The sequence below is a fragment of the Choloepus didactylus genome, chromosome 5 (genome assembly GCF_015220235.1).
Source record: "Choloepus didactylus isolate mChoDid1 chromosome 5, mChoDid1.pri, whole genome shotgun sequence".
NCBI lineage: Eukaryota > Metazoa > Chordata > Mammalia > Pilosa > Megalonychidae > Choloepus > Choloepus didactylus.
Window position 1 is genome coordinate 62,854,523 of NC_051311.1, and position 20,415 is coordinate 62,874,937.

Sequence of the window (20,415 nt, forward strand, 5' to 3'; positions counted from 1 at the left end):
ATTAGCAGGAAGTCTTTAGGTGGAAACTATTTTCTCTCTTCTCCATTATCCCTACAACAGCCCTTCCTCCTTTCTGACCAGCCCCCTCCTAGTCCTCAAAGGACTATCTTTGTCCTTTTGATGACCCCAGTTTAGCTTTTATCAGAGTAGGGAGGCAAGTGGCCTCCAGTGCTCATGAGGCTGCTCAGGCCACTGTCGTCCTTGGCTAATGCAGTCACTCCCCACAAGGTCCCCCCATCACAGGCAAGGGTCGCTGTCATGAGATTCTGAGAGGAGGAGGAATAACGAGGCCCCTTCTGTCCCTGCCTTAGCTGCTGCTAAGTCACAAGTGGGCATTTGGCAGGGCCTGGCAGTCTTGCCATTTCACACCTTTCTTCTCTCTCTTCAACCCTTCAACACTGTTGCTGACGTGCCTCATACTTCATGGCAAAAACTGTTCTTGCTTCTGCTTCTGCTGGTCTCTTTTCCTAGAATGATGCTGTTTCCCTTCATTTCAGCCTATTCCAAAATACTACCCATTCTTCAAGACACAGTTCAGGTCCTATCATCTCCCTGAATGTCTACCCGCCTAATCCAGTAAAAAAATGAAACAAAACAGAAGCAATCAGACAGGCACATCCTCATCTTCTCAGCACTAAATCTAACAGAGATTCTCTCCCCTCACCCTTTTTTGTTTTTGTTTTTTTTCTCTAACCTCCTTCTTGTTATGAAGGCTGAACTGCCTGAGCTTCCATTAAAGGCTAATTTTCCACTTGTGCTCAGGATCCCATACCCTTTTGCTTTGTCAAGTGTGTCAGTCCTGTAATTATTCCCTCTCCTGGATCATCTTTTTTTAGGACAAAACTATGACCCAATGTCTCTTAGCTTTAAAACCCCTCTCTTGACCCCACATTCTCCTTCAGCCACCACCCCAATTCAATGCTACTCTTCACAAAAAAACTTGTGTCTGTCTATATTGACTCTTTCTATCTCTTTTCTTTATATTCTTTTCTCAACACACTCCAGCAAGGCTTCTCACCCCACCACTTCACTTAAGGTCACCCTTATTAAGGTCACCAGTTATATCTTCATGTAGCCATATCCAGAGGTTCCTCTGTCCTTATCAGGCTCCACCCATCAGCAGCATTTGACACAGCTTATCACTCCTTGAAATGCTTTCTTTTCTTAGCTTTTATTATATCACAACTTCCTGGCTTTCCTCCTACTTCACTGCTTTTTCTCACTCTTCTTTTCTGGCTTCTCTCCTGACTCATCCCACCCTCAACAAATTGATGTGTTCCAGTGCTTTGTCCTGGGTTCCATCCTTTTTTCTATCTTTACTCCCTCCCGGGACGATCTCAGCCAGTTCTACAGCTTTTAATGCTGCATCTAAGTTGACTACTCCTAAATTTGTTTCCCTAGCCCAGCCCTCTCCTGAGAACTCTATACCCACGTATCTCTCTGTCTGGCATCTCCACATGGATGTCTAATGGGCACCTAAAGCTTAGCATGACCAAAGAGAACTCTTCATATTCCTTCCCATCTTGGTAAATGGTATTTATTCTTGATCCATCTCTTTGCCTCTCTATTCACATTCAAACTGAAAGTCTTGTCAGCTTTGCCTCCAAAACATATCCCGAATTCATTCAGTTTTCTCTATATCCACAACTGCTACCCCAGTCCAGGTCACCAACATCTCTCAGCTTCACTATTTTAATAGCTTCTTAACTCATCTCCCCATCTCCACTATTTCCTGGCCCAATCCTTATACAGAAGCCAGTGGTTTTAAAAACGCAAAACCAGATCATGATACTACCCTGCTCAAAATCCTCCAAAGTCTTCCCCTTGTACTGTGAATCAACTTCAAGCTCCCTGCCTTTGCTTACAAGGTCCCAAGGCGCCAGGCCACCTCTCAAACTCCATCTGCTGATACAACTCAATCCCTCGTCCCTGGCGCTGGCCACACTTGCTTTCTTTCACTACCTTTAGCACTCTGAGCTTACTCTTGCCTTTTTAAGCCTGTTTCCTTGCTTAGAATGCTCTTTATTCTAATTTTCCTATGGCTGGCTCCTTCTTGTACCTTGGATCTTGGCTTAAACATCACCTTCTCAGAGATCTATCCTGACAACCCAGTCTAAAGTAATCTATTGATGCCTCCATTATACCATCCTATTTAAATTTTCTTCATTATATTTACCATTCACTGATAGTCTTCTTGTTTACTTATTTATTATCTAATTGCATAAAAAAAAAGGGGGAAGTGCCATTAAAAAGTTATTTATTATTTGTCTTCCCCAACTTTAATGAATCATGACAGTAGAGACCTTGTCTTGCCTGGCACACAGTGAGAACCCAATAATTGAATAAATACATGCACACATGCTCTGGAGCAGCAATGCAGAGAGACTGCCTTCTGCCTTCCTCCTGTGTAGGACCCCCTTGGCTCACCAAAGACATAGGGCACTTCTCCAGCTCCTCCTCATTCTTGATCTGGACATCTGCGATGGAGATATACTTGTGCTGGGGAAGATAAGAGGACATCAACATGTAGCTGAGGACTCCAAGGGATTTGCCTCAATCACATGTATATATGGCTCTTGGTTAACTTCCCCAATTACAAGGAAATGTCCTGTTTATACGTCTGTCACTCCAAACAGACCATGAATTCTGTGAAGGCAGGAGTCTTATTCACCTCTGCATCATGAGCACCAAGCAAAGTGCTTTATATACAGTAAATATTTATGTTCATTCCATGTCACCATATTTGTTGAAGAGCAGCAGACACTTAAGCATTTGCTTTCAGCCAAGTGCAAGGGGAAAGCAAGAACAGGCCTTGCCCCTAGGCCACTGTCTAGAGAATTCTGCTGTGTATGTGTACGTGTGTGTTTATGCAGTTTATGCACATATGGAGTGATGATGATAGGGCAGGGAGGGGAGGGTTAAGGGCCTGTAGAAAAGAGTTCTACTCAGACTCCTTGTGCTCACACACATAGTGGATGTGGAACGGGCACCTTCTCAATTCTGGGCCTTTTGAGGTCAGTGGTCCTGTGGGGATAGAAAAGTGAGAGGAGAGGAAGTGAGAGAGAAGAGTGGGAGGAAGGAAAAGGAATGAGATGAAGAAAAAAGAATCTTTTAATCTATCTGAATATAGGAAAGTGGGTAAGTATGGAGAGACCTTATTTTTCCCTATTTACCTAAAGGCTGGCTGGGTTAATACAGAGAAGTTCTGAATGTGTCTGGTAAAAGAGTACCACCCAGCACCCAGGACCCTAGTGATCCAACTTGCCTTGATGGCTCCTTATCCCTGAAAGCTGAGAACCCACCCCAGTCACCTGCTTTAGGGTCTTCACACTCTCATGGATGGGCCTGGGTAATCCAACCAAGGTGTCTGTGTCCCTGTGAAAGGCCAAATGAGGGAAGGGGACATAGCATTCATAAATTTAAAAGTATAAAGAACTACCAATATCCACTCCTCATCCGCCCGGAGTCACAGACTGTACCACTTTCAGCATCTACCCTCTGGTACTTTGGGACCTTCCAGTGCAGCCTTTTGGGTCCTCCATCACTGCTTCATGACACAAAAAGAACAGTGCCCAGCAGAGTCCCTGAAAACTAGGAGTTCTGGATGGTTTCTTGGGGACTCACTTGGTTTGGCGTATCCTACCAAAAAGGCTATGTAGCCTAATGATACTTTTGACAAAGAAACCCCAGTAACTAAGATGCATTCTCAGGTTTGGTAGTGGCCAGCAGGAAGGATTCCTGAGGGTGGGGAAATGGGGAAGGTTACATCTGTTTTGACTGTGTATCTTCTTCACAGGATTTTAGCCCATTAGAGCAGAAGTGCCCCTAGGAGAAGATAAGTAACTAGTTGCTCAAGGTCCTATCTGGCCAAGAACACAAAGGCTCTTCTTTCCACTGAAAGAGCCCGAATTAGGTCACTGGGAGTTGCCCATGGCCTGGAGGCTCTAGGCTGCATAATGATTACCTGGCAAAATCCTTCATTCCAAGCTACCCACTCTTCCTGCCTGCCCTCCCATGAACTACTTTGTATCAGGTTCTGACGATCCAGTCACTTACTGCCCCAGAGTGAATCCGATGAACTTGTTCCTGCTCATCTCCAGGAAGTGTTCAATATCCTTCTGTCTGAGAGGACAGTGGAGACACCAAGCCCACAGAAGAGAAGAAAACATTGACAGAGAAAACATTTCTGGGCTCTTACCTCTCTGATCAGAGGATTAGAGCAGTAGGGGAAGACAGCAGGCAACAGAGAAAACTTCAAAGCCAGGAGTTCTCATTTCTTGCCCAGTTTCCTGGACTTTGCAACACATAAACCACCCCACCCTGGGCCTTTGGTGTTTGAAACCCTCACATTCAGAGTCCCTGGTGCTTCCAAACCTACCTGACCTTTGGGGCCCAGGGTAAGCCCTTGGGAAAGGCAACCCGCTCAGCAGAGAGGGGTGCCTGGGCAGGTGGAGGTAGCATCAGAGGGTCCTGCTCTAACAGGTCTAACTCTCCATCCAACGTTCGTTCTCCATCGCCAGCAGACTCCTCTTCCTCCTCTGTGGCTGGTTCCTCAGTCTTGAAGAGATCTCTTTCATTATAGATGTCCAGGCTGTCCTGCTTAGTGAGGAGTTGCTGGGGAAAGGGTGAAAGGTAGAACTGTGCAGAGATCTCACACTAGGCATCCTAGCCTGAGGGTACCCCCTACCCACAGGCTTCCAGACTTCAGGGAACATGGAGCAAAAACCCAGCTCTTCTGAGAACAGCTCATTCCCCATCTCAATCCTATTTCCCCCACCAGAACCAGGAAAAGCAGTTCTCAGGCAACCACGCCAATGGCCAGGGAATGGAGCACAGATAACCCAAAGTCATAGATACTTAGTGTTCAGAAAGCACTGATGCCTTTTTTTTTTTTCTCCTTCCTAATTATGCTCTGCTTAGGTGAACATTCAATTAGTTTGCTTTCTGTGAGCATACACCAGCTGGCTGACTGAGGAAGAGGAGGACAGAAGCTTGCTGCTAGGCAGAGGGAAGCGAGTTTGGAATTTTAAATCTTGTCACAGAAAGAAAAAAGGTTGGACAGAAATAGGCCAAAAAGTTAACAGTGACTGCCTCTGGTTGTTAAGATTGTGGGTGAATTTTTTTGCCTTCTTCACATTTTTATATTTGTTCCAAAATTTCTACAATGAGTAAGCGTTCCTTTATAAAACAAAAACTAAAGGTTAAAAAACACACACACACACTGCAGATAATGTAGACTGGATTACTAAGAGTCACTAGCTGTTCTTGTCAGGTAGGTCAAGCATTTGAGTTCATGGGAGCATGGGTCACATCAGTGCAATTTGTCATTCTGACCTTTCCAGGGCTGCAGACTACACCTAGAACCCAGAACAGTCATCTCACAAATGTAAGCCTTTGGTTCTAGGGCCAGACAAGAGTGTGGCTGGTTCAGAGTAAACCTTCCTGCTGCTGATAAAAAGACACATGGATTTGCTGGGGGCCCTGGTTCAAGTGTTTTGGGTCCATATTCCCAGGATTATACCCTAGCTGTTGTTCAGGATGCTGGGAACTCCGGCCACCAAGGCCCAGGCCAGTGACCCTGCAGCAAAGATCCATTATGTGATATCACATCACAGCCTAGAAGCCTGTCAGGGCTTGGGGACAAAAGCCAAAGTATAGACTCCAAGGTTACAGGCTGGTCCTAGGGACAATCGGGCAGAATGCGTCTGATCATTCACTACCCTTTTCCACCCTACCCAGAGTAGTTTAGAATTTGATTTTTGGCCATCCAGTGTCACACCACACTATGCTTTAGTCCATACCCTTCGAGAACCACGGCGGCCTCGCAGCTTGGAGGGTGGAGGAGCCAGCTGAGACTCCCCCAGGTCGAGAGTGTACGATGGCGGAGAGGCAGCACGCATGCTCTTCACCACCTGGATGCTGTCCTCGGCCAGTGGGGGCAGGCCCAGTGCTGCCCGCTTCTGTACTTTGAGAGCCTGCAGATGCTCAAACCCACCAAAGGTAAACTAAGGGGTAAACAGGAAAGGGACAGAAGAGAAAGGAAGAGATGGAAGTCAGAGAGAGCAAGGTCAGGGAGACATGGATGGAGAGAAAGAGCCACCATCTCTAGTCCCCCAGGTCCCCCCATTAATAAGGAAGTAGTAAAACAGGAGGGGGCACATATGGTTACCATCCACAGTTTGAGGCGCTCAGGGGTCAGGGTAAAGCACTATTTACTGACCCAGGGATGGAAACATCACCAGGAATTAACAGAGGAACTCCTGGGACTTCCATTGAAAAAAAAAAAAAACAGGAAACTTTATCTCCCCTTTTAAGGAGAATACTCAGATGCTACAGAACCTAGAGGTCACTCATTTTCCTCTGCAGTCAGGAGGCAGTTCCCCCTATAAGGCATGCCCTGGAGGGTGTGTTGTTTAACCAGCCCCGGGGAGTGGGAGCTGGAGATGATCAAAACTGCAACTAAATACTTACAGGGACTTCAGTTTTTTAAAGCAAATCCCATAATTTATCTGGATGGAGGGGAGACACTAACTCACACATTTTACAGCTAGACAAACTGAGGTAAGAGTTGCCCGAGGTTCCCCAGTATCGGCTGGGCCCAGGTCTCCCAACACCCAACCAGTCTTCTTTCCACAAAACATCAGCTCCTTCAGGTGAAGGTGTCATGACACCGCAACTCATAGAGTGGCACCTCCTGTCAGTCAAACAGAAACAGGCCCCCTATTCTGAAACCCAACACCTGATTTTTCTAGGTCAGCCTTGTAGCTCTTCTGCTGGCCAAAAGCTGCCCTATTCTGCTGCCTGGCCCCCAGCCCCCTGGAATCTGACTAGAAGAAACTGAGGTGGCTGAGGGCAGGGCTGACCTGACGACAGGGGAGTAGGGAGGAGCAGCCACTCACCATGACCACCTTCCATAGCAGAAGCAGCACTTTCTTTATGGGGAAGTGGGGGGCCAGGCCACTGCAGAATTTGGTGACCATGGAGAAGAGCAGAAGGGCAAATGGCTCCTCATTATGCATGGAGAAGCCTGAAGGGCACAGAGAGGCAAGTGAAAAAGGGAAGATGAGGAAGCTGAAACCCGGCCCCCATGCACAATGAGGACAGTGCTCACTCCCCCTGAAGAATTCCAGGGTACCTGGCCGTGAGGCTTAAAGGGCCTCAGAAAGAAGTCTTTCAAGGGCAGAAAGGGAGGCCAGGGAGGTAAAATGGCTTAGCCCCAAAGCTCAGGGTGATGCTTTGGGGGTGGATGCCAGACTAGAAGTAACAGTAATGAAGATGCTGCTTCCCAGCTGAAGGACTGTGGCTCGCACTTCACTTTCCCACATCAATTTTATTATAAAAATTCCATAGGCCTTCATATTCCATTCCCGTCTGATGACAACAGCAACTTACATTTGAACAGCAATCAGTTTTCAAGGTGACTCAACTTATTTTTTCATGTGAGATTCATGATGGAATGGAAGAGGAATGACTATTCCCATTTAAAATAAAGGAAACCAAGGCACAGAAGTTATATGACTGGTCCTAGCTCAAAGACACAGAGGGCAATCAAGCTTGGCCCTTGTGCATGCCGTACAGCATCCCTGCCCTAAAAGAAGGAATGTTAATTCCAAAATAAATAAATTAATTAAAAAAAAGATTGTTTGTTTCTCTTAGGGAGATGCTATACTCATCAGCTCACTAGTCCCCCATTCCCACCCTTCCCCAAGTGCCACTTCTTACTTAATTCAGTGCAGAAGGTCTCCCGGGCTGTCCTCCATCCACAGGGGTCTGTCTCTCGCTCCAGGCGGATATTTTCCACCATGAGATACATGACACTCAGCAGCACCCTGGGGTTACAGAAGGGTCACAGAGGTTCCCAAGGCAGCTCCCGGCCTGCAGTCATGGGGAGAGGGGCTTTCTAAATTGTCTCAGGGATGGTCTCTGTGGGAACCCAACCCAGTTAGATCTGCTAGAGGGCAACTTCCTAGTGGTCTGGGTACAGCTGGGATTTGGGGATAGGATAACCCACAGCTAATCACCCCCCTCTTCAATCCCATACCCAGCCCCACTCACCGGAGCTCTGTGCTATCAGCAATGGAGACGGCTGGTTTCCGAAGGGCACTGCTACAGGCTTGACTGTTGCTGTCATGGGGAGGAAGGAGAGAATGGGAACCCATGCGGTGCCTTTCCTCCCAGTGGTCCCACTTATCATACACACAAACATGACTACCTGCCATTCTCTGGCTATGCAACCACTAAAGAAACTGGTTTAAAGTAAAGAAGCCCATAGAATTCCTTCTGCCATCTCGATAAACCCGTATCTGTGGTGAAGACAGGGAAAGAACAGGGTCTGTGGTACCCACTCCTCTTGTAGTCCCCACCATGCCTAGTACTCAGTACTGTGCTGAACACGAAAGACACACCAAACAACACCTGATGAACAGTGAACAAGTTTCATCACATCCCAAACCCCTGGGTGACAGGTATGAGAAACAAAAGAAAGTAGCAGCAGGTAAGGCTACTGCTAGAGCTATAACCCACGAGGAAAAGAACTGGGCACAACTACAGGAATTAGTCCTGTTCCACTTGGGACATGCTCTCAGGTTTCCTTTAGGGATTCCAGAGTTAGTCTGAGCTGAGAAGGTGCTTGGGTAAAAAGGGAACCCATCCAGCAAAGGCTTCTGAAGCCCAGGTTTGAAGTTGTAAATGGAGTAGAAGCTGCTGACGACCCCAACCTCAGGGAGGGAAGATAGAGTACAAGGACCATGCCAGAGGGAGGGAAGTGCTGGTGAGCTTTGGGCTGAGGTGTGAGTAGACTCAGCCCCCCAGTCTCTCTAGTGAAGGAACCAGTATAGGAGTTGAGGTCCTTTCAAGGAAGGGGGTTGTCTAGGCCAGCCCTCCCCTAAGGCTTCTCACTCAATTTCCATGTGGAGTAGCTCCAGGAAAGCCGAGAAGGTCCCCATCTGATAGAGCAGGAAGCAGTTGTACCTGGACCAGTGTAGCACATCAACCTCTGAATCACATTCCCCAAAAGAACCTAAAGAACCAGACAGTACCATAGCAGTTGAGGAGGATATCCCAGTTCTTTCCACCCTGTCCTATGATCTTAGACTATCTTCCAATACAATGCAGAGGATGCATGTGTGAGCCTGTGACAGGTCTCCTCAATAGATCGCTCTCCTCTGCCCCCTCTCAGTGTCTGCCCAGGCCAGAGCTGATGAAAGAATACTTCATGCTCAGCTGGTGGTACACCATCAGCTCTGGCCATAATGATCCAGTTGCTAGTCTCCACATACAATCACAGCCCAGATTGGGGGGAAAAGAACCCTATAAGAAAACCTAGCATGGCTGGTAAGATAAAGGTAGATTCCAAGGGATCCAGAACAGCACTCATCATTATCTTTCTCTTTTTCATAAGTACCAGGCTACTCCTAAAACATAATAAGATCTGTCCTTGAGGCAGGGGACCTAGCTTTCCCAGCATGGCTTGCCACTTCAGTCCCCTACCTCCGCCCCTCTCAAGCTGGCAAGGATGGTCACTCACCCTGGGCCAGGTAGAGAACAGCCCGGGCCACCTTCAGTCGCTGCTCCCTACTGACCACCTCCAGCCGGTCCAGAAGTCCCATCACATAGGCCTTCTGGGTGTCTTCCTCCAACTCCAGCCACTCCTTGCCCTGCACTGGGGGGCAGAAGGTCATATCCATTCAATGTAAGCTACTATTGCCCGACCACCTGTGATCTCAGCCCCTAACAAATTCTTCTCTTCAAAAACTTTCCTTATCTAGCTGAGAAAGAAAAAGAGACGGGAAAAGGAAAGTACCCCAAATTTTCTGGCCTGAACCCACTTCTGTAGCCTCATCTTCTTCAACGTCTCCTCCATCCTCCACGCATAGCCTATTCTCTCTGCTTTTCCTCAAGTAGATCCTTCTGTCTCTGTACATATCTAATTCCTATTTATCTTTAAAAAACTAATACAAAACTACAACTTTCCTGCTAACGCTTCAGTCAGAAGCTCTGTTTCCCGAGTTTTTATGTCACTTATGGCACTTACCATTTTCTTCCAGGCCTCAACTAATTTTGTAATGTACACATCTCCCTTCTCCTACCAGACTATAACTCTTTGAAGATGCTGCAAATTCACCTTCACCCCTGCCACTTGCATCTCAAGCACAGACCAGGTACTCGCCATGCATCTGTTGAATTGAAAACTGAATTGCCACTGACCAAGGACAGAAATGGAGGTCAAAGAGGATACAGAGTAGGCACATGAAATTACTATCAAACGCTGATGGGAGTGGGGCAGAGTTGGGGCAGGGACTGAACATGAAGGTCTAAGCAGGAGGCCTTCCAGGCTGCACCTGTCCAGCCCCACCTCACCATCCCTTTGTTCTCCTGGTCCCTTATTCTAGGTAAGGGGGCCCAGCTCAGGCTTCTTTTGCTTCTACCCTATTGCCTCTCCACTTGAGATATAGGGAACCCTGCAACCCATATGCAAGAAGAAAAGGGTATATGGTTATGAAGGGAATGAAGGAGTATATTTCATTTCAGCCTTTTACTAGATCAGGTTGGGATATCAGTGACGGAAAAAGCAGGTCCCTATGAATAAGAGTCTGGGATCACCTTGAGTCCTGAAATCTTCTTCAAAGCACCTCCTGTTAGTGGTGAATTCTGGGTTCTCAGTGTAGCTATACAATTCTGCAGCAGAAAACACAAAATAGTCATAAACATTCAGCAGACCCTTATAGAAGAGGGCTGGGGTAGAGAGAGGGACATTGCAAAGCTAAGCTTCTAACACATTCCTGTGTCCAATTCAGTCCAGAGCCAGCTTCCTCCCTTTCGAAGCAGTTAAAAATAGCCACTTGTGTCCCCGGGTGATTAAACCATCAACCTGTCCTCCTCCTGCCAGCTGGCTGCTGCAGCAGAGAAGGCAGCCTTTAACATTTGGTGAGGGCCAGGAGGGTTGAGACAGAGGCCTTAATGCCCTCGCTCCTGTTTCTCAGGGCTGCAACCCCTTCTGCTTTGCCAACCCAGATTGGGACCATCCTTTTCTGCGGAAAAGGAGGGCAATACAACTCCTGAAATTTAAGGTATGACCCTTGTGCTATTCAGGGAGCCAAGGCAGGGGCTGGAGACTATGTTCTGACGGCGCTTCAGGATTGGAGCCAGTTCATTCTCTCCCTACTGAGTTTCCTTGAAGGGTATAGAAGTTTACGTTCCCGCCCACGGCCACCCAGGCAGAGGCAGCATCTAACCATGTAGATAGCAGCTATGGTTGCCAAAGGGGTGCCTGGACCTAGGGAAATCAAACTTCACTGGCAGCAGCTTCTCGAGACAAAATGCAGAAAACTTACGAGAAACAAAAATGCCCCTTCCTATACAGGCACACACACACATACACACACACACACACACACACACACACACATGTTCCAGAGCATTATACCCTCATCTTGCAGAGGATGGAGAATTGAACGCAAGAAGTCAACAGGTGATAGAACAGGAATCCTCAAGATCTGTGCTCCCCAGCTGGGACTGTTGTTGAAAATTTAACTAGGTTGCAGATAATTCACAAAGCAAGAGAAATTCACCAGCCAGCTAATGGTTGAGATACACCATGTCTGGGAACCATAGCTTTTGAGTCCTGAGTTCCAGGGTCCTGGAGTAATCAAAAGCAAATCCCATCTCTGAATCTTAAATTCTTCAGTCAATAGTGGAGAGTGTAGATATATTTTTTTTTAAGAGTAGAGAACCACAAGCACAGTAAGAAAATTGAGCGAGGCTCTCAAGTACTGAACTTAGTTTTTCTTCTCATTTTATTTTTCAATTTTAAATTATAAACCTTTACATACAGATAGGTATAGAATACATATAAGACAGAATAAGCAAATGTAGATCTTTATACATCTAAAGTCCTCCCCTCCTCCCCAGTCTTTCTTACTCCCCTCTCTAGGGGTAACCACTATTATGAAGTTAGGTCCTTCACATGTCTGTTTGTACACTTTTACTACATATGTAGTGCTGATAAACAACATATGATACCGTTCTGGGTTTTAACAATTTTCTCCAAGCAGTATCATACTGTATAAATCTGTTGCCACTTGCTTCTTCCTCCTCTCCATGTTAAGTTTTTAAGATTTATTGTTACTGAAGCATGCTGATACAGAGTAATTATTTTAACAACTATTAAATAATAGTAGCCTATTTTACTGATATATTAGTTTATCCATTCCCCTACAGAAGGGTATGATAGCTTTTTTTCAGTTTTTCACAGTCATAAACAAGGCTTTAATTAACATCCTTGAACATGTTTTTTCATGTCAAGTATAAGTTTCTTCAGGGTGTACACCTAGGAGTAGAACTGCTGGGTCATAATATTGTGTGCATCCAATTTTATACTCTGTTCCGTCACCCCCAGCAGTATATAAAAGGACTCATTTCTCTGTACCCTTCCAACCCCAGATTCTTAAGTTTTGCAGTCTGATGGCTGTGAAATATCTTATTATTTTAATTTGCTTTTCCCTATTTGCTATGTTGAACAATTTTTCATATATTTATTGACCATTTGGTTTTCTCTTCTGCAAATTCCTATTCATATTCTTTGCCCACTTTTCTGTTGATTGCCTCCTTTCTTGTTCTCTTTACATATTTAGATTTCTAATCCTTGGTCGGTTATTAACTTGGCTCTTTATTTCTCTGTCACACATCACACTATTTATTCCCTTTGCCATGCACAAGAACTTCTTAAAACATTTTGTTTCTTTTCTCTGAAAAAGAATGTCTCAAAGTGTCACTATCATGTGATAGAATATTTAACTTTCACACCATCTCCACCCAAAACTTGTTTATTAATAACTGGCAGTCTTAGCACATGTAGTATGGAGGCCCTTAATGTGAGGAGATCACATTCACTGTTAGCAAAAAAGACACAGAGAAGCAGCCCAGCAGTGAAAGAAGAATGGGCTCACTTAACCCCAAGCACAGCTCTTTGCTCAGCTGGCCAGTTATCAATAGAGTTTTTCTTCAGACACTGCTGAGATTTTAATAAGGGGCAAGCATTAGAGGAAGGGGGAAAGATGGAGGTGGAGGAGATAAAGAAAGAGAGATGGGATGGAATAGAGAGGGGAGGTGTAAGAAAGAAGGGGGAGTGCAGAGATATGGGTGACAGAAAGTGAAAGGGATGAGGGTAGTGGGGAGAAGGGAGAAGGAGGGAGAGAAGGTAGACAGAAAACAGATTTGACAGTGCACTGAAAGAGAATAAAGAAGGGTGAGCAGGAAGCGGTTGACAGATAAAGAAAATAGGACAGTGTAGAATGAAAGAATGGATGGAGAATGCCACAGCCAATGGAGAATTCAGAGAAAGAAATATGAAAGCGAGCAAAGGGATATTTACCACTGGAGGGCAGAAAGAAAAGAGAATGTGGAGAACAGCTTTTGTTCAACAGACATTTGCGGAGGACAGACATGCTGCTAGGGGAGATCACAAGCCCCTTCCCTCTCCTCCCGGCCGTTCTTTCACTCTCTACAGTCCCATCTACCTCATACCTGACAACTCTGCTGCGTGTCCATCTGCATCTCCATACTCAAACTCCAGAGTGGGGCAGTCCACAGAGCCCTGTAATGGAGAAATCTTTGTGGTAACTTGGGAAAAGGAGTTGAAAAGGGAAGATTATATCCTCATCTCATCTCCTCTTGGAGGCCAAGGTTAGTTCAGAGAGGAAGCTAACAGTCCCAGCTGGGCTTTCCATAGAAGAGGTACCTACCTCCAAGTCAAAATGTTGAGGCTCTTGCAAGGAGGGGTTAAGGATTCCTATAATGTGAATCAGAACTCTGGGTAAAAGGCAGGATCGTGAACAAATAAGAAAGCTACAACCTATGCCTATATCTGACCCATATAAACACAGACCAGAGACCACCTCGCTGATTATCTAGAAAAACGAGATGGACAAAAACAAAAGAAGAGAACTGGATTCAAGTCTCAGCTGTGTCATTAACCCACCATGTGATCTTGGGCAAGTCTCATCTGTGGATCCTGCAGCTCTAATGTTCCATGACTTTAGGATTCACAAATAGGGTAGCATTTCCACTCCAAGTTGTAGTAAAGGCTATGTTTCCTATGATATTGCATGTAAAAATTTATAATCCCATTTAAAACATTTTTAATATAATACCACCCCCACTTTCTTAAGTATTTTGGGGTAATAAATATTACTATATACGAATTTTAAAAATTGTGAAACTCAGTTCTGTTATGTACTAGGTATGTGATCTTAGGCAAGTTATTTAACCTCTCTGCATTTCAGTTTTCTCATCTGTCAAATGAAGATAATAATAGGACTTACTTCATAGAGTTATTGTATGGACTAAATGAGTTAATTTAGGAAAAACATTTAGAGTATCACCTAGCACTTAGTAACACTATATAAGTGATGACTATTACCTTTTTACTCATAATATAATTTCAATATTGTGTTATAAGGACATTTTCTCACATTATGATGATGGTCACTTTAATGGTTATATAAGTGAATGGATATCTATTGCTTTACTTAATCAGTTCCCTGTTGTTGAACATTTAGGTTGTTTTAAGTTTTTCTTTATTATATGCTTGAAGCTGTAAGTCACTTGTAAATATTTCCATATGTAAGGTCTTTCCTAACGATAGATCCTTATAAAAAGAATGCATCAAATCTTATGAATATTTGTACGGCTTTTTGTATATGATAAGCTGTTTTCAAAAAACACTGTACCAACTTATACTGCCAACATGGCAAATCATGCTTAAATGCACTGTGGCAAAGATTTCCAAAAATTTCCAGTAGAAATTTTAAAAAATAGAAAGTTTGGGGGTGGGAATGACACAGAGTTGTTGATATTTTGTTTGGATAAGCAGGGACTTATAAACCTTTTTTCAGAAAACATATTTCAAAAAAGAAAGAACAGTTTAATAAGCTAAAATTGGAAAGGACATAATCTCAGAACACAGGAAAGCTATTAAAAGCAGTGTTTGTCAAACTTTTTTGACCATAAAACAAAGTATAAACACACTTTACCTCATGTCCCAACACACCCTCATGCACAACTGGAACAAAAGTTTAACAAAATAATATTTACCCTTAATATATCTGATGTACTGATATTTCTTATTCTATTTTATTTCTTAAAAAAAAAAAAAAGCTGGTTCCAACTCACAGGTTTCCCTGAACAGTTTGAAAAACACTGCTTTAAATTGTTTTACATTCTTTAAATTAAATATATTGAAAAACTTACTTGGATGCTCTGAATATTCCTCATTTTGCCAGAGACCATTAAAACTTTGTTAAGGACCTTGGGAACCAAGATACCAGGGGAATCTGGCTTAAAGAGGCGAAAGGTGAATCCTTTTGCTATATTAAGAATTTTTTCATTAAGCAAGCAATTATTCTCTAGCTTCCTTTTTAGGTTGGGATGTTCGTACACCAAGCTATTGGGAGAGGGGAGGTCAAAAATATCCCTATAAACAAGGTGATGTTCAAGGAGGCTCCCTTGACTTGTGCCAACAGTAATTCTCTTCTAGTCCTTCTCTAGCAGCCCAAGAGAGGAAAGCAAGCCATCTCCCATGAGGACTGTGTTGTATAGGAAAGCTGCCTTTCCTTTAGGAAAGCAAAAGGAGAGAGGCAAGGGAAAGCAGATTGTCATCTGAGTCTGGCACCTGGTGCTGCGGTGATAGGCAATATACTGACAGGTAAAAGGAGCTCTCCTGCTGCAGAGGAAGGTGGAGGAAAGCTCATCTTTCCAGCTAGTCTTGTGGCAGGCAGTGAGCCCAGACAGAGATCATCACTGCAGTTGCTGGTTTCCAGGCAAGAAAAGTGCAGTTGCACAGTCAGGAGGTAAACTACGGTGCAGGATGGAAAAGTCTTGGTCTTTGGATGCAGAGATCATTGGCCAGTGCAAAGAACCCATCAGAGCCTTCTGCTGAAGGAAGACTTGAGAGGTGGGGAATAGGCCTCCTACTTCAGAAGGGAGATTTGGGCAGGGTCTGTTTTAATTCCTCCTTAGCACATATCACTCAGAAGTTATTTTGATTATTTATTTACACGCATAAAGAACATTAGCTCCACAAGGGCAAAGTCTTGTTCAGTGTTGTATCCCTAGTACTTAAGACAGTGCCAGGCAGAAAGGACTCAATAGGTAGTTGTCGAATTAAAAATGACTCAACCACCCCAAAAACACGTATGATCAAGAAAAATCTCTCTGCTGTGTGAAGGAGGCACGGGGTGCCCTAAAAGGCCATATTCTTACTGAGGCAGGGAGACAGATGATGTGGTGGATAGAACACTGATCCAGCAAGGCAGGAGGGCTGGGATCCAACCCAGCTGTCTCTGAAGGGTGGTGTGACTTTGGGCCAGTCTTTTCACCTCTTCCACTTTTACCTTGAACACAATTGGGTGGATTCCTACTCTGCCTATATCAAAGAGAAAACCATCCATGAAATCACTCAATAAACTGAGAAATACAATTCATACGGCAAGCCAGGAACTGGACGCCAAAGACCTGGCTTCTAGGACCAGCTCTGCTACTTGATGACGATGATGATGATAGTAATACAGAACCATGTACTACGATATACTGACCAATTACATCACACCAGCACTGCACTTTAAACATTTTACATTCAATTATCTCATTTTGACTTTATCACAACACTCTGAGGTAGATGGTGTGAACCCCATTTTACAGATTAAGAAACAGGCTCAGAGTGGTTTGGTAATTTGCCAAAAATCACAGATGGTAAATGGTTGGGATGAGATTCAAAACCTGGTCTAACAGACCCCAGAGCTGGTGCTCTTGGCCCCTGTGCCAGATGTATGATCTTAGGCAAGTAACTTCTGTCTTTTTTAACGTGTAAAATGAGAGGGTTAGACTAGATGACCTCTAGAGACCTTTCTATGGCTGGCCTTTTGTGGTTTTATTATTCTGATCCACACTCAGAACCAATTCTATTCTTGGCTATTTGATGGAAACTGGTTGGGTGGAGGTTTGGGGGACTGAACATAATTGAAATCCTCTCATCTTCCTGGTTATGATTTCTTTTAGGAGAAGAGGAAGAGACCCAAATATTCACACTCCTATCTGTGGGTTTGCCTTCGAGGGCAGTTCCATCCAAATCCCCACTTTTTAATCTAATCCTGAGTCCTTTCTCGGGTGGGGTTCCTCAAGTCTGTGGAAAGCACTCCCTAAAGGGCCAAACAACACACAAATGGGAAGGGGAAGGCCGGAACACACACCGCAAATCTGGATCAGTTCAGGGGCACGCTGCAGGCAGCCTCGGAGCAGGAAGGCTGCCCCACATTGCCGACCCTTCTTTTTTGAGGTGAGGCTGAGCTCTGGCCTCCGAACCCTCAGGCCAGTCACTTTACCTACCCGCGCCTGTTTCCTCCTCTGCAAAATGGGGACACGAACTTCTACCTCAAGGGGCTGCAGCGATTAAATGAGATAATATTGGAAAAGTATCGGGCACGCACGATACAGCGCTACCTCTCGGAGTCCCCAGGGGGAAGGCCTGAAGACCAGAAAGCCCCCAATGCGCGGCCGAAGACTTGCGGAGAAGGGTCGGGGTGCAGAGCTCAGAGTCCAGACTCAAGTAGAGCCTGCAAGCGCCGGCTCCCAGGGGCCGCCCGGGACGCGCCAGGGTCTCGGGCGGGGGAGGGGACGCCGCAGAAGCACCTCAGCCGCCGCTTCCAGCCCGCGGGCGTCTCCTGGCCCCAACGAGGCTCTCCGGGCTTCTCACCTCCGACTCTCGCCGCTGGTTTCTGAATGCTTCTCGGCCCTTAGGCGCCGACGGCTTCCCTTTGCCGCCGCCGCCGCCGCCGCCGCCGCCGTTGCCGTTGCCGTTGCCATTGGCGGGCTGGCTCCCGGCCCCAGCAGCCGCCAGGTCCTCCATGCGGCTTCCCCTCCGCGGCTCCGCGGGCTCTGCCCGGGGCGACCCAGCCGCCGCGCGCCTGGAGCCCGGCCCCGCCCCCTCCGCAGCTATTGGCCGCGACTGCTTCTCGCAGCCCCGCCCCGCAGCGCGATTGGCCGTTCGGCCGCTCCAAGCGGGACTTGGAGGAGACGGGGACAGTATCAAGGCTCTTTTAATTTTATCTTACTTTTTATTTTAGTCCTGCGGCTTTGCTGGCAGCCAAAGACGCCTGGGTTGGCTCCCGGCACCACCTCGCGAATTCTGGGCCATAGGCTTAGTTATCTCTTTGCTTCTCTCTGGGTGTCCCTCAACCCTCATTCTGTCCCATTCCGTTCCCCTTTTGGGGAAGCCCTAGACTCCGCCTCGTGCTCCACTGCAGTCTCTACTTCCCCATTGCCACAGACCCCTGCTTTCCGAATCCTAGCTCCTGCACGAGTCCCAAATCCCCTTTCAGTCGCAGTGGAGGGTTGGCACCACGGGGTGGCGAGGAACCCGGCAGAGAACGAGGGACTCGGCCGTCGCCCTCTCTGGAGCTGAGATTTCTGAAGGGAACTCATCTGGCCAGGAGTGAGGGCTTGGCTGGCAGATTAGGGGTTGCAGAGTGGGATGACGTTTTTAGTTCACTGAAATTGCTGGATGCACTGGTCAGCTTTCTCTGCTCTTATTAAGGGGCGCCTTCCTCATGGTGTGAGCTAGGGAATAAATATTGAATGAAGAACAAGCTCTCACCCCGACCCAGTCCTTTCCTTTTCCCTTTCTAAGATCCTTCCTCAGGTGTTACCCGGGGCAAATGAGGCTGTGTGGTCTGCCCTCTCACGAATTTATGGAAAAAACAGCTTACTGTATTTTTGCTAGGGCAGTCTGAGTTGGTAATAGAAGCCCCCAATCAAGCAATGTGAGGATAGCTTTAGGAAGGGGGTTGGAGGGATTGTTGAGCTGACACTGGTCTGGCACTGCACTAGGCACTTTCCAGAGACCAAATACCATACCTCTCTGATGGGTTGTTTTCACAAATCCACTGTTACTGATGAGGAAACCAGGACTCATTAACCCTTGCAGTTTCCAAGGTATCAAGTTCTATCTTTTCTCAGTGTCTGCGTATGCTATTCTTTCTGTCTGAAGGAAACTTTCGGCTCCCTTGGCTGACTTATATCTTCCTTAAAGATTCTATTTAGTTATCACCACCTCCTCCTCCAGGAAGCCTTCCTTTGACCCTCCTGGCTTGGCTGGTGTCAAGCTATGTCTGCCTTGAAACAAAATCCTTATGTTTTCCACAATATCCCTAAAGCAAGGGCCCCAAAGGAATTACTCCCCATTCCTATATCTTAGGGACAAATTTGTCCCTTTCCTTAATGTATCTCTCCCCCAGTGTCCCCTGGGTTTAGTCTGTAGGTGACAGATCAAGGCAGAGTTGGGAGAGGGGATTATGTTGCACTCCTTGGAGCTATCTGGATTCCCTTCTCTTCCTGCTCCCCAGCTTCTCCTCATTGTACCCACATACTTTCCCTCACCTCTTCCACATTGCCCTCACCTGGATATAAGCTCCTTGAGAGTCTTGTTCATTTTTGTATGCCTCATTTATGCATGTTTAACACAGGGTTTTTCAGCTTTTGTACTATTGACATTTCAGGCTGGATAATACTCTGCTGTCAGGGGCTGTCCTGTGCCTTGCCTTGTAGGATGTTTAGTAGAATCTCTAGCCTCTATTCACTAGGTGCCAGTGGCACCCTTCCTCCCAGTTGTGACAACCAAAAATGTCCCAGACCCTGCAAAATGTCCCCTGAAGTGTGTGTGTGGAGGGGGTTGGGGGTTGCCGCAAAATCTTCTGTTGTTGAGACCCACTAGTTTAACAGAATTGAGCTGATATGAATTTCTAAGAAAGTCCCTTGGCTCAAGGCCTAACCTATTTGATTTTGGAATTTTTTAGGGGGCATAATTTGTTAAACTCTTAAGAATTCACACTCTGCTTTAAAATTCACAGCCCACGCCTAGTTCATTACTGCTTCAGTGTGGTAAACCTGCCACAGCTCAGCCGATGAGGGCTTCTTAAAAAAAAAGAATTAATTATTCTACCTTCCCCCTTCCGGGTACCTTTCCTCCTAGCAGCCAGAGCTCCAGGATTGACAGGCCCAGAACGCCATATTCTCTTTTGTGACCTTAGCCAACCCCCAGGGTTCCCAGCAGAGGGAGCAGATGGGAGCGGCCAATCGTGAGGCTTTGTTTCTTTTCCTTCCTACCTTGGGCAAAGGGAGGAGACTGATCTTCAATAGAGAGTAACATTGAGGACAGCTCTCAAGTCCCCTCTGGTCTCTATTTAAATAAAAGTCAATTGTTGAGCCTAGAGCTCCATCTGGCTTCACTTTTGGAGAAGGAAACTGAAAAATTGGTTCTATGGAGATTGTAAGGAGTCAACATGAACAGAGGCCTCAATCCATTGTCTTTTTTTTCCACACCCCAGTGGAATGGGAGACATTAAAGATCAGGCTCATTATAGG

General features: G+C 45.9%; 1 protein-coding gene across 1 annotated transcript in view; it reads right to left on the reverse strand.

Moving 5' to 3' along the window:
• STRIP2 (striatin interacting protein 2) overlaps positions 1-18,076 on the reverse strand; it is a 52,965-nt gene extending 34,889 nt beyond the window's left edge. Inside the window, exons 1-13 of the mRNA XM_037836176.1 lie at positions 17,750-18,076; positions 13,525-13,594; positions 10,603-10,677; positions 9,527-9,661; positions 8,899-9,019; positions 8,056-8,124; positions 7,723-7,829; positions 6,900-7,027; positions 5,802-6,005; positions 4,379-4,614; positions 4,057-4,122; positions 3,312-3,375; positions 2,428-2,499 (exon numbers count right to left, since the gene is read on the reverse strand). Coding sequence (XP_037692104.1) covers positions 2,428-2,499; positions 3,312-3,375; positions 4,057-4,122; positions 4,379-4,614; positions 5,802-6,005; positions 6,900-7,027; positions 7,723-7,829; positions 8,056-8,124; positions 8,899-9,019; positions 9,527-9,661; positions 10,603-10,677; positions 13,525-13,594; positions 17,750-17,902 — 1,500 coding nt within the window. The 5' untranslated portion in view covers positions 17,903-18,076. The remainder of the gene's footprint in view (positions 1-2,427; positions 2,500-3,311; positions 3,376-4,056; positions 4,123-4,378; positions 4,615-5,801; positions 6,006-6,899; positions 7,028-7,722; positions 7,830-8,055; positions 8,125-8,898; positions 9,020-9,526; positions 9,662-10,602; positions 10,678-13,524; positions 13,595-17,749) is intronic.
• Between the last annotated feature and the right edge of the window lie 2,339 nt (positions 18,077-20,415).